The sequence below is a fragment of the Haemaphysalis longicornis genome, unplaced genomic scaffold (genome assembly GCF_048455015.1).
Source record: "Haemaphysalis longicornis isolate Haplotype H1 unplaced genomic scaffold, Haemaphysalis longicornis Haplotype H1 scaffold_2, whole genome shotgun sequence".
Classification (NCBI taxonomy): domain Eukaryota; kingdom Metazoa; phylum Arthropoda; class Arachnida; order Ixodida; family Ixodidae; genus Haemaphysalis; species Haemaphysalis longicornis.
The window spans coordinates 235,630,469-235,644,151 of record NW_027526295.1 but is presented as its reverse complement, the minus strand read 5'-3'; the positions used below and the strand labels follow the sequence as shown (position 1 = coordinate 235,644,151).

General features: G+C 50.4%; 1 protein-coding gene across 1 annotated transcript in view; it reads left to right on the top strand.

Annotated features, from left to right (window-relative positions):
- The first annotated feature begins 11,964 nt into the window (after nucleotides 1-11,964).
- LOC144167698 (protein 5NUC-like) overlaps nucleotides 11,965-13,683 on the top strand; it is a 54,143-nt gene continuing 52,424 nt past the window's right edge. The window contains exon 1 of the mRNA XM_077696881.1: nucleotides 11,965-12,244. Within this exon, the coding sequence (XP_077553007.1) occupies nucleotides 12,038-12,244 (207 nt within the window). The 5' untranslated portion in view covers nucleotides 11,965-12,037. The remainder of the gene's footprint in view (nucleotides 12,245-13,683) is intronic.

Sequence of the window (13,683 nt, the reverse complement as noted above, 5' to 3'; positions counted from 1 at the left end):
GTGTTTTTGTGGTTTTCAACAATATCTAGGTTCATTTCTATTACTGTGAACAACGTTACATGTCACCCCCCCCTCCTTATGTAATGTCTTTGGGCCTTTAAGGGTATAATAAATGAAATGAAATGAAAGTCAATGCATATGCGTGTGAAGTTAGTGCAGTAGTTGATTGATTGATTGTAGGGTTTAACGCGCCGACGCAACGCAGGCGATGAGGCGCGCCGTAGTGGAGGGCTCCGGATTAATTTTGACGACCTGGGGATCTTTAACGTGCGCCGAAATCTCGCGCACACGGGCGTTTTTCCTTTTCGCCTCCATCAGAAAAGCGGCCGCCGCGGCCGGGAATCGAACCCGCGTCCTCGTGCTCAGCAGCGCAATGCCTTAGCCACTGAGCCACCGCTGCGGGTTAGTGCAGTAGTTGCGCAGCCTAATAATGATTTTACTTGTCATTGGCGCCTTGGTACAATGCATTCTCCACTGAATTCTGGCAGAGAACACAGCTGTCCAGGTAGTCGAGTTGTTAAGGTATCTGACACGCAATCCACGAAGGTCGTAAGTTCACTCCCCAATTTGGGTGCACGTTTTAAGCAAAGCTTATATGGCTATGGCTCAGTCTATTTTTATATCTCCGAACAAAAAATTAGGAGTGGCTTAGCTCGGCTATGCCAGGATATACGTAGCGTGAACGAAGGTTAAGCTGGTTATTCTTAGGTTTCCTGGTTGTCTAGGATTAGCTGATTATCATGCTTACTGCTGCTAAAACGATTTCCAATCCAATCCAATCCAGTTCATTACAGTCCAGTCCAGTCGCGGCGGCGGCGGCTCCGGGGCGCCAGCTGTGCGCCGTGAGACGTCACTGATCCTCGCGCATGAGCAGCACGGCTCTCCAGGAGCCACGCGAAACTGCTCATCCTCTGCCAGTGTAGCTCACGCTACAAAAGTCATGTGTCTTTGGGTCGCAGCGTGTTCCATAGAGCGAGACATTTGAAAACGAGCGTCCCGGTGGTCGTTCATGCCATCAGCGCCCGGTCACCACCAAAGGTGCACGCCGTCCAAAACATGATTCGAAGCTTGACCTTATACGTCTCATCACTTTAATATGCATCTTGGGTTTATTAGCTATTAAGAATTATAGGGCACCTAACCAGTCCTTCTGATGTATGGAACGCGAAGCAAGTATAGTGTGTAATTGTGGAATACGCCGGTATTGTGTGCGGCGCCATGCTTCCCAGCTGCTGTTGATGTAGACGGTTTAGAGTGCATCGTCGCATAAATGGCACCGACAAAATTTATATAACTAGTGTCGCATGCAAGGGAGCACGTTTATTCTATGGGCAGTAATGGCTTAGTACCAGTCTAGTGGTGTGCGTGTGTCCAATAGTGGAGACGCGTTGTCAGCTCATAATTATTATCCTCATTTTCCCGAACTGAGGCGCCCCCCCCCAACACACACACACACACACACACACACACACACACACACACACACACACACACACACACACACACACACACACACACACACACACACACACACACACACACACACACACACACACACACACACACACACACACACACACACACACACACACACACACACACATTTTTTCTTGCTCAATAAAAGGTTTTCCTCCTCCTCGTCCTCCTCCTTTTACGTTTGGGACGTCTTATTTCTCTTTCCGTTACTGTGACTTAGAGGCTTAAGACAATTGCCCTTTTCATAGCACGACATATACGCTGTTATCGGGAACGCGCTTTGCTACTTACCTAACTGCTACGTGTGTAGCTACCGCGCTCACAGTTCCTCCGTAGTACTGTGCACATGTCTCGAAGACACGTTTCCAAGCCAAAGGCTACAACCCTTTCTCTGCGTTAACCTTTAGTCAGAGTCGTCGAGGTGTAGTGGACCAGTGGTTGCGTCTTGCCTCACATTGCGGCGGGCCATGGTTCCATTTCCACCCAGCGCAACATTTACCCCATTTTCAATTGAACTAAATTAATTACTTTCTATATAGAAGCTTAAATGAGTAATGTGGCGTCATTCCGAGCATCCCTTGATATGTTTTCATCGTCTGAGCAGTCGGCTATATTTTGTGTGCCGTGCGTCGGCTATTTTGCGTGCGCCATGGATACCAGATTTTCGACCAATACACTTACCCAATGCTTTCGCGTTAAGCCCTATTTTCAAGGTCAAATCATGACTTTGGCCTCAAGCTTGTCCGTGTCGTAATTGAATATTGTGAGCGTGTGTAAGCGCAGTCAACATTACTGGACAATTATTGCGCTCTGGGACACTTACGTGCTGTGGCCAATCGCCGTCATTCGGTAGGACCAATCCCTCATCTGTGCATATCCATTATCATCATCATCTGTACATAATCATCGTCTCGAGTGGCTGATTCCGTTGAGTCACCGACGTTCTCATTAAACCTAGTCCGCTGGCACTGGTGCCGACTTGTGCCGGGTCTTCCGTCTCCTTACAAGTGGTGGAGGGTGCTTCCTTCGACCCTGACATCTCCCTGACCTAGCTGCACCCCTGGAGCTCCGTTCAGGTCGCCTTGTTCAACCGCCATCCAGTCCAATGGACCGAGAAGGCGCACCGAATGCTGCCGCTACTACCACGCCGGCATGGATGGTGACTTGCCGCCAGCGCGACCCTCCCGGCTTCGCTGGTCTTCGTGGCGAAGACGTCGAGGAGTGGCTTGACGAATTCAACCAAGTCAGCCAATTTAACAGGTGGGACGAGAAGTTCAAGCTCGATAACGTAGGTCTCTCCCTGCATGAAGTTGCAAAGACCTGGTACCGCAACAACGAACATACCATAACTGATTGGGCCTCCTTCACTGAGAAGATCCGCCAGATATTTGGCACACCGTCTGCGCGTTCAGATGAGGCAAAAAGAAAACTAGATGCCCGCTGGCAGCGTCCAGACGAGACATTTTCGTCTTATATTGAGGATGTGCTAGCTCTCTGCCGTCGGGTGAACCCAGACATGGCAGAGGCTGACAAAGTTCGCCATCTACTCAAGGGAATCGCGGAGTTCGCCTTTAACTCGCTTGCCCTACAAAATCCGTCTTCCGTGGAGGACGTACGAACCTCGTGTCAGCGCCTCGACCAGCTACACGCGATCCGCCTGCAGCCACGGCAGGAATCAGATCGTCTTCCGCCTGAGTCGGAGCTTCGTGCTCTCATACGTGATATCATTCGTGAGGAACTCCAAAGGCAAGGCCCATCGTGCCCTCATGGTGACCGGTGTGCTCAGCCTGCGACTGATTTGCGGGGGATTATTAAAGAGGAGCTGGCGTCGATGACGTGTAGCCCGCGCTGTAGCCCCCCAGTGGCTTTCGCCGCACCCTCGTACGCGGACGCAGCTTCGCGACCCCCGGTCTCACCGATCGGAGTTCCTGCACCTCCGCCAATGTTCGAACAGCTCACAGCGATCTCCTCAGCGGCGCATGCGTCACCAACATATTCGAACTGGCGACCGCGTATGGATTTCCGGCCTAACGAACGCCCGGTCTGTTTCTATTGTGGAATCCGCGGCCACATCTCGCGGTTTTGCCGACGGCGCCAGCAAGATGAGCGGCGAGGCTACGCGCCCTGCGAACGCGACGTTCGCTACAGCTACGGACCTCGACGACCTGGAAATCCACCTCACGACCGCTCCCCGTCGCCTCAGTTTTCCCCAGACCGTTCGCGCCGTCAACTGGATCCCAGACGCCGTTCCCCTTCGCCCGGACGTCGTTTCGTCTCGCCTCTTCGCCCCGTTTCGAACGACGCCAACCACCTTCCGGAAAACTAGATGCTGCAGTTTACGGAGGGGAAACTGCAACGTGCGAACTGTCTACAACTCCTCCGGCGCGTCCCTCGAACATTTTGCCTGTAATTGTGGAAGGAATTGTTGTACAAGCTTTAGTGGACACTGGTGCCAGTATCTCCGTCATGCATAGTGATCTATGTGACCGGCTACGAAAAGTGAAGACGCCCTACTCTGGACCTTCATTGTGCAGTGCAAATGGAAATGTCATACAGCCTGCCGCATCTTGCACAGCACGTGTCGTTATCGGAGACGATTGTCACCATATTGAGTTTGCCGTTTTGCCAGAATGCGCCCATGAATTAATTTTTGGATGGGACTTTCTTTCTTCAGCTTCTGCGGTTATTTCCTGTCGCCAACCAGCCATTCACATTTCCAGCACAGAGCCTTCCCCTTCACCAAACTCACGACAGCAGAACTTAACCTTACGGACGGACTGTTTTTTGCCGCCGGGTTGTGAAGAAGTTCTTTTGGTGTCCTCGAGCAGCATTTCCGCAGGTGATGTGATAGCGTCTCCATCAAGCCGTATGCTTCCCCGAGGAATTGCTATGTCCACATGCCTCGTCCGTTTTTCACAAGGATCTGCAGCTTTGGCCGCTCGAAACACCACCACAGAGCCAATTTTGTTGCCTAAAGGCATGACCGTCGCTGCTGTGGTTGACAGAGAGCCTGTTTCTGTCCTGTCCAACGCAGTACCACCTTCGCGTGCGTGTGACCTTGCTTCTTCGGGTGGTATGTCTAGTATCGCTGCAACCATCAGCCCCGACCTTACTTCTGAGAAAACAGAACAGCTGCTCACGGTACTGGCGAAGCACCTTGCATCCTTTGACGTGGTTGCTAACACACTCAAACGGACGACTGTGACCGCTCACCGAATTGAGACAGATGGCTCAGCGATTGTACGCCGGCGACCATACCGCGTCTCTTCTCACGAAAGAAAAATTATTGAAGAGCAGGTCGCTGAGATGCTCAAGCGCGACGTCATCCGCCCATCGTCAAGCTCTTGGTCATCGCCGGTTGTGTTAGTCGAGAAGAAGGATGGATCAGTTCGCTTTTGTGTCGACTACCGTGCACTAAATAAGATCACTCGAAAAGACGTTTATCCGCTGCCCCGCATCGACGATGCTTTGGACAGTCTTCAAGGAGCGGAGTACTTCTCGAGTCTAGACTTACGCTCGGGATATTGGCAGATCCCAATGCACGAGGATGACAAAGAGAAGACGGCGTTTTCCACCCCAGACGGGCTTTTCGAGTTCAACGTGATGCCATTTGGGCTCTGTAACGCGCCTGCCACGTTTGAACGAATGATTGACACCGTGCTTCGTGGGCTTAAGTGGAAAACTTGTCTCTGCTACCTGGACGACATTGTTGTTTTCTCAGGTACATTTGACCAACACTTACGCCGTCTGGACGAAGTACTGAGTTGTCTTTCCAATGCGGGACTGCAGATAAACACAAAGAAATGCACTTTCGCCAGCAAATCTATCAAAGTATTAGGCCACGTCGTGAGCAAAAACGGAATTCAACCGGACCCCGAAAAGATTTCGGCAGTTTTAAATTTTCCCCGTCCACAACAGCAGAAGGAACTCCGCAGTTTCATCGGCCTCGCATCATACTTCCGCAGATTTATTCAAAATTTCGCAACAGTTGCTTCCCCGCTACATCACCTTCTACGCCCTGGCATCCCTTTCGTTTGGACAGACGATTGCGAACGGGCTTTTCAGGCCCTCAAAGACGCCCTCACGTCGAGCCCCGTCCTTTGCCATTTTAACGACAGCGCTCCCACGATCCTACACACGGACGCCAGTGGGCAAGGCATTGGTGCCGTCTTGCTTCAACTAGACGCCCAACAAAAAGAGCGAGTGGTTGCATATGCCAGTCGTTCGCTTACGGTGCCAGAACAAAACTACAGCATAACGGAAAAGGAGTGCCTCGCCGTTGTTCGGGCAATTCAAAAGTTTCGCCCTTACTTATACGGCAGGCATTTCACTGTCGTTACTGATCACCATGCGTTGTGCTGGCTGTCGACACTCAAGAACCTTTCCGGACGCCTTGGCCGTTGGGTTCTTCGTCTGCAGCAGTACAGTTTTACTGTTACTTATAAGTCCGGCAAGAAACATTTGGATGCGGACGCCCTTTCACGTTGCCCGTTGTCCAAATCGCCAGCCCCTGTCTCCGCGTCGACGCAGCCTGTCCTGCCCATCGCACCCATTCCTTGCGCCATGGTTGAAGACAAACTCAACTTATCGGCCTTGCAACGTGGCGATAATTATTGTCGCCGAATCATAGAAAGACTTGAAGGCACCGAACGACCACCCAACAGCCGCTTACGTCGGCAGCTCAAGAACTTTCAGCTCGTTAGTGGAGTTCTTTGCCGTTACAGCCATCACCCTGCAGGCAGTCGATGGGTCACTGTTTTGCCTCGGATGCTCAGGCCAGTCATTTTAGAGGCATTCCACGATGACGCGACCGCTGGACACCTTGGTTTTGAGAAAACGTACGACCGAATCCGTAGTCGTTTTTTCTGGCCTGGAATGTCCACAAGTGTGGCAAAATACATTTCATCATGTGCCAAATGCCAACATAGGAAACGCAGTACGTCTTCCCCAGCTGGTCCGTTAGAACCAGTACCCTGTCCCCCTTCTCCTTTTGATACGGTGGGCATTGATTTGTATGGACCACTGCCACGCACACCCACCGGCTACCGCTGGATTGCAACGGCGGTCGACCATTTGACCAGGTACGCGGAAACATCACCTCTGCGATCTGGATGCGCTCAAGAAATTGCAGATTTCGTACTTCAGAGCATCATCTTGCGCCACGGTGCACCTCGCGTGCTTTTGAGCGACCGAGGCAAGGCATTCCTTTCTCAAATTCTGGCTGAAGTGCTTCAAGCAGCAAATACTGTGCTTAAAACTACCACTAGCTACCATCCTCAAACCAACGGCATCACCGAACGATTTCATCGTACCCTCTCCGACATGCTATCCATGTATATTAAGCCGGACCACACAAACTGGGATCGAATTCTTCCTTTTGTTACATTCGCCTACAATTCGGCTATCCAGCGCACCACTGGCTACTCACCTTTCTTCCTGGTTTTTGGACGCTCCCCCTCTTTCATCATTGACACGGCTTTCTTTTCTGCCCCGGACTCCCTTGCCGCCCCGTTTTCTGACGTGTTCATCTCTCGGCTTAACCATTGTCGTCACCTGGCCCGTCTTCACACTGAACTCACACAGCAAGAACGCAAAAGCCGGTACGATTCCACTCACCGCTCCGTTCACTTCCGTCCTGGGGACGAAGTATTACTGTGGACGCCACTACGCTCCCCCGGTCTATGCGAGAAGTTTTTGCATAGGTACATTGGTCCCTACATCGTAGTTGAGCAGACATCTCCTGTAAACTATCTGGTGTCTCCGGCAACTGCCCCTACTGACCGCCGACGGCGAGGAACTGAAATAGTGCACGTCTCTCGCATGAAACGTTACAACCAGCGTACATCGTGACTCTCGGCGACCAGGAGGCCGCTTCCAGCCGAGGGGGGGATATTGTGAGCGTGTGTAAGCGCAGTCAACATTACTGGACAATTATTGCGCTCTGGGACACTTACGTGCTGTGGCCAATCGCCGTCATTCGGTAGGACCAATCCCTCATCTGTGCATACCCATTATCATCATCATCTGTACATAATCATCGTCTCGAGTGGCTGATTCCGTTGAGTCACCGACGTTCTCATTAAACCTAGTCCGCTGGCACTGGTGCCGACTTGTGCCGGGTCTTCCGTCTCCTTACAATATTCATTTTGGGTAGATTAGTAATCAATAAGTTGAAAAGAAAGTTGTGTGCTACATGTATGTCTGGGTGGATCTTCGCCAACGCTCAAGAGAAGGAAAATTACCTCATATCTTTCACCTAAAGTCTTCGTCACGTATTTCATGAACTAAAAAGCTTCGCTGGTCATCCACCTTTAGAGAGTCAGAGCGGAAAGGGTCATGATTTTTTCCCCATTAGTTTTCTTCGTGCAGCGCTTCTCTCAGCACTGACCATATGTCAGGGCATCTGCGTTGCTCAGTAAGCTTCAAATAACTCCTTGCCAGAGAGGGCACGCCGCAAATCAAGCATGCGAATGTCAGCCAGGCTACAGGGCAACAACATTTAAGGCAGTTAAAGCGAAGCTTGCCAACTTAAACAAAACGTGTAGGAATCGGCTCTCTTTTTTTCATCGTGCCGTATGCGCTTAAGGAATGCTGGACAGAATGCTCGAAGGAAAAAGAGAAATTTATGAAGCCATTCCACTCTGTGAAGGTAGATGACCGACGCTCGAGCCAGGACTATACTCGGCGTTCACGCTATAACGAAAGAAGAAGAGTGCAATTCAAAATGGGAAACGGCAGCTTGTTTTGACGACGGGACCGCTTCCCCGAGGAGCCGGAGGAAACTGGGCACAGAAGCGCTTTGGGAACGTGAACGTGCGAACCCGTTATCGCTGGCTGCAGCTGGAGCTCGACCAGCGGAGGGCTTAGGCCTCCCGAAATCGCCGCTAACCGTCGACACCTACGCAGAGGTGTCCACCTGACCCATCCAGATGCAGGCTCTGCAGCGAGGACTCCTGAAAATATAGCGACTGCAAAAGGCTCCCTATGGAGCCGCACTCCGTGGACGGCTGCAATTCCGGCCCAACTCGTGCATGGGCCAGCTCATCTCCCTGTTAGAAGAACACATTGAGCCGCCTCACCGGCCCAGCCTTCAGCACCCATCGCCAGACAGCAGCACCACCCTCCAGGTGTGCACCATAATTCCAGGAGTGCGCTCAAAGCGCCACACCTCAGTGGTGGCACTTCCACATGAAGCGGTTTCCCTCTTACAGGACGAAGTAACAGGTCACCTGAAAATAGAGACAGACGGCTCCGTCCTCCCAGCGACCGATAGCGCCGGGCCTGTTAGCACATGGAGTATACGGCTGGCCTCGAGTCATTCTAATGGACTCGAGGCCAGCCGTATACTCCAGGTGCTGGAGACAGACATGCCGATGAGCCGCAGTGGGCACGTTTAGCACTCCCTGGTGGCCGAGCTGCACACAGCCACCTCCCGCGGCTGTGAGGTCACACTTAACTGGCTGCCCTCCCACTGGGGCACCGAGGGCAACGCGGAGGCAGAAACCCTGGCCAAGGCAGACCACAAGCCTTCCACTCCCATGTGCATAGCCATCAACGCTCTCGATGGGGCACGGGCTGCGCTCAATCCGGTTCATCTACGCGACTAACCCGACGGCCTAGTTGCCTGCGGGCACCCGCCGCAGCCACATCCACACCGTATAGAACGTCGAAAACGGGCCCTTCTCCTGAGGCTCCGTCTCAACTGCGCAAATACCACCGCACGGCCCCACCATCAGGGACGCGCAGCCTCTCCTTCCTGCAGCGACTGCTCGGAGCCCGAAACAATCGAGCATGTTCTTCGCCTTTGCCCGCATCATGCCGCAGCGAGGTCCCATCAGGCAGCGGCATACCGACGCCTGGGGCTGCCAACCACGAGCGTCGAGGCGCTGCTCTTCCCGAGGGGCCCCGACCTGATGAGAGTGCGGGTCTCCCGGAGCCTGCTCCACTACTTCGAGGTCACGGGGCTGAACCAACGCCTCTAACCACGCCGGCTGCGGGGTCCGCACAGTCCACAAACAACTATTTTCCTTTCGTTTCTTTCCTTTCTCTCACAATGACGGTTCTCCCACGTTTACCCGTTCCCCCATACCAAGTTGAATGCAGGTGCGCTCTTATGTGGGCACAATAATATCCTTGGTGAAACTTTCCGTTACTTATTTCCGAAGAAAATCAGTGTGGCTGGTCGGACAAGCCGGACAAGTACTGCGCGAAGTGCTTGCGCTGAAACGATGTGCCTGCTCTGAGAAAGCGGCTGCGCACTGCACTTATGGCGCAAGCCACACTACGAAACCAAAAACGTTTAGTGCTTCAGCTCTGGGCATACCTGTCCTAGAAATTTGTTAGAAAAAGGATGATTATTTAAAGGGATTAAAGAGCGGAGCTGTTGCACAAGCCGCAAGTTCGCTGTTGCAGGAAAAATACCAATAAATAGGTGAGCGCTCGGGAGCACGTTCCTCGCGGCGACCACCGAGTCTCCGGCTCGCAAAGTGGCTTTAGCAAAAACAAAAACACAACTCCAGCGCTGTCGTCAAGTGCTAGCCCGCATGAAAAAAAAAAAAAAAAGAAACAAACTCCAGCGCTAATGCTGAAGACGAAAAGACGCCCTGTTTTGGGGGAGGTCACCGCGACTGCCTCATTCTCTAGAAGCCATTATGGATAATTGGAGACACAGGCGGAAAGTTTTCATTTCCCCAGGGGGGGAGGGAGGGCTCGACTCCCCTTGACTTGAGCCTATGATGATGAGGATGATAAAACGTGCCCATCATCATGCACATACATACATACATACATACATACATACATACATGCATGCATACATACATACATACATACATACATACATACATACATACATACATACATACATACATACATACATACATACATACATACATACATACATACATACATACATACATACATACATACATGCTTCTAGTGCGCTTGTTCACCTGTGGTAAGAATTCGAAGGAATAAATGGAAAGTATGAAAGCAAGCCGTCCATGTCGGATGCAGTAAACTTTTAGCTTAAAAAAAATTGTAAGTGAAAACGTAGAGGCAACTTCAAAGAAATGTCAACTGGTACTGGCACTGGTAATGACATTTGGTGGAGTAGAGGGGGGGAAGGGATCAGCATCGCTCCCCTCCCCTGGGGAACACCGGACGGGAATCGGGCCCCCGAGCCCCCCCGTAGTCTCCGCCTATGATCAATTGAGACGTGGCTACAAGTGCGCCAATATCCTTCCCTTGAGACAACACAGACCCCGTCACCGCTGCCTCAAGTCGATGACGAAGGCTGGTGGAAGTCTACAATGCTGACGATGACTTTGCATTCACCCCTCGCCGCGAAGGAGACGAAGACCTCTTCGATGAATGTGACGACGATTACTAGCACCGCAACTATGCAAATAAACAATAATACTAAAACTTGACAATGTGTCCAGCAATGCTCATTACGACAGCGGAAAATTTAGTGCCGTAGCTCCGGGTCAAACGAGCTTTCTTTTTACATTTTCAAACTGAGCTGTTGCTACTCGCCGTAAGTTCGCCGTTGCAAGAAAAAAATACCGAGTAAACTCCGAGCGCTCGTGAGCGCGTGCACGTCGCGGCGACCTCCGAGTACCCGGCTCACGCAGTGCCTTCAAAAAAAAAAAGAAGATAAAACCTCCAACGATGTCGTTAAGCGCTGCCACGCAGGTAAAAAATACTAACGTTAAAAAAATGCTAAAGTAAATGTTAAAGTTAAAAAAATGCCACGGTTAAAATGCTAAAGTTAAAAAAAAAGCTACAGTTGAGACTCCCTGCTTGGGAGAGGTCACCCCGGCCGCCGCATTCTCTAGAGGCCATTATGAAGACATGGCTAGGAGTGTGCCAGTCCTTCCCAGGAAGTCTTGTAGGTCCCGCCACCGCTGCCTCGAGTCGATGACGAAGAGCTGGTGGAAGTCTACAATGTCGAGGATGACTTTGCATCCACCCCTCGCTGCGAAAAAGACGACGACCTCTTCGATGCATTATGACGGCGATTACTGGCACCGCAACTATGCAAACAAACAATGAGACTGAAACTTTAACTATGTGTCAGGCAATGCTCACCTACAACAGCTTCGCCGTTCAAGTCTTGCGCGTGAGTGCAAGCTTCACTGAATTATTTTTAAGCAAGCAAAGTTCTCTCTTTCTTGCGCCATGAATCTTGTGGGTGTGTTGACGGTATTCCCAACTTCAAACTATTTACGTCAAAATTTTTTCCACACGCTGCGGGTCAGTGGCTGTACGTCTAATATTTTTCTTTAGGACAAAGCTCCCTTGATATAAAATGTGACAGATGAAACTGCGATCCATCTGCATAACGAAATGATATGCGGAAACGAGAGAAAGGGTCAATCTCGGCTGATCTCTGTGTACCTGAATAAAGGACAATGCCGGCGTCACTTGAGGACTTGAAATAACGCGCTCACCGCGAGACAATGCACGGTCTATTCGGCACGCAGAGAGGCTGTCCCTACACGCCAAGCACAGCCGACAGGTCGTCTGTTTCATCTCACGCCGTTTCAGGACAGGTAGAATGCCATCGGACATGCTTGGATTGTTGGCGCTGTTTTGTGCGTGCGCTTGCTGCACGGCAGACGATTCTTTATTTACCCTGACAGTTATGCACACCAATGACGTGCACGCGCACATCGAAGAGAGCACCAAGTTTGGTGCAATGTGTAGCGAGAAGGACAAAAAGAACAAGACGTGCGTTGGAGGCGTAGCAAGAATTACAACCAAGGTTTGTCGTGGCAGTGCCAAATTTTCTTTCCATTTGTCGTAGTAAGTTGTAATGCAATTTTTTTCCGCCGATGTTTTGAAGATAATTGAGGTTTGAATTATTGATATAGCCGGCTGGTGGTATTCCGCGTAAGCACAGTGAAGTTCGATTAACGTGGGGTTCCGACAGCTTTTATGCAGTGGATCTCACTTGTTGAGATGCTTTCAAGGTATCTTTCGCAATTAATTGCTAGCACATTGAGCCGCGCTGGAAACCTAGATTACATCACATAGGTGCAAGTGCAGTCACATTGATTATTTGTTTCATTCTCACGAAGCCACAGTGACACCACTAGCAAGTAAGATATTGTCACGTGGCGGCCGGACTTATAAGACGAGTGATGGTTAGTGGTAAAACTATCTATTTACAATGACAAGGAATCTATTTACAATGCAGCCATGAGTGCTCGAGGTGAGTATGTGCCACCCAGTGCTTCGTCATTGTCGGCGTGGGTCATCTGGAGCTAAGTGTCACTGCTGCTAACAGTAATCAAACTAAACCTTCTAACTAAACCTTCACAACTGACTTTCACAAACATAGCTTCACAAACCTTCACAACATAACTATTATTTAATCGGAGCGGAAAGCTGGGCAAATTGGTACTGTAATAACCTATGCGCATTTCCTTGCGCAAACGAAAATAGAGATACTGGAAGGCAAAAGAAGAATGCGGATGGTAGAAACGCTAATCCCGTCCGCAATCTTCTTTCGCGCTACAGTCTCTCTTTTTGCGCTATAGGAAATCCAAATATGTTAATTAAGCCTCCGTCAAAGGCAGAAATTCTCTTCGCGTTTGGAGTGCCGTTCTCAATGGCTATTATTGAGAGCGTTCTTGAGAGCAATATCTGGGCGAAGTGTTGATAGATTAAGCACGCAAGGTTTAGTTGACAGCAAACATGTGTCCAGAAGTTGCATTGGCCTGGCCTGCGTTTAATGTGCGCGCAGTATGTTGCGGCCAAAACGGTTTGGGGCCATTAATTTATTCCTAGCTGACAATATGCATGTTATAAGCTCACGTTAAACAAGAAGCGTTGAAAAGGACGGTTGGATGGAGTTATATTTTAGCGTGTATGCTTTTACAGGGCGCTGACGGGCAGAAATTCTTCGCAATTAAGTTTATTTAAGACGTTGATGAATTAAAAACGGTTGCAGACACACTGGTATTTTTGTTTAAAGTGTTTGTGCGCGAGATAGACGATCGAATAATTCTAAAAAAATGCTCTTTAATACTTTGTAAACACAATTGCAACAACAAGAAGAGAAACACTTTTACTTATATGAAACGAAAATACAGCCATGCAAATATTCGGCCGTGTAGACTTTCACAGGTGCCCTGCTGATCGTGAAACTTCGCGAAGCAGGGAAGCGTGCAGAGGTGAAAATTGTACGCCAATCACGTT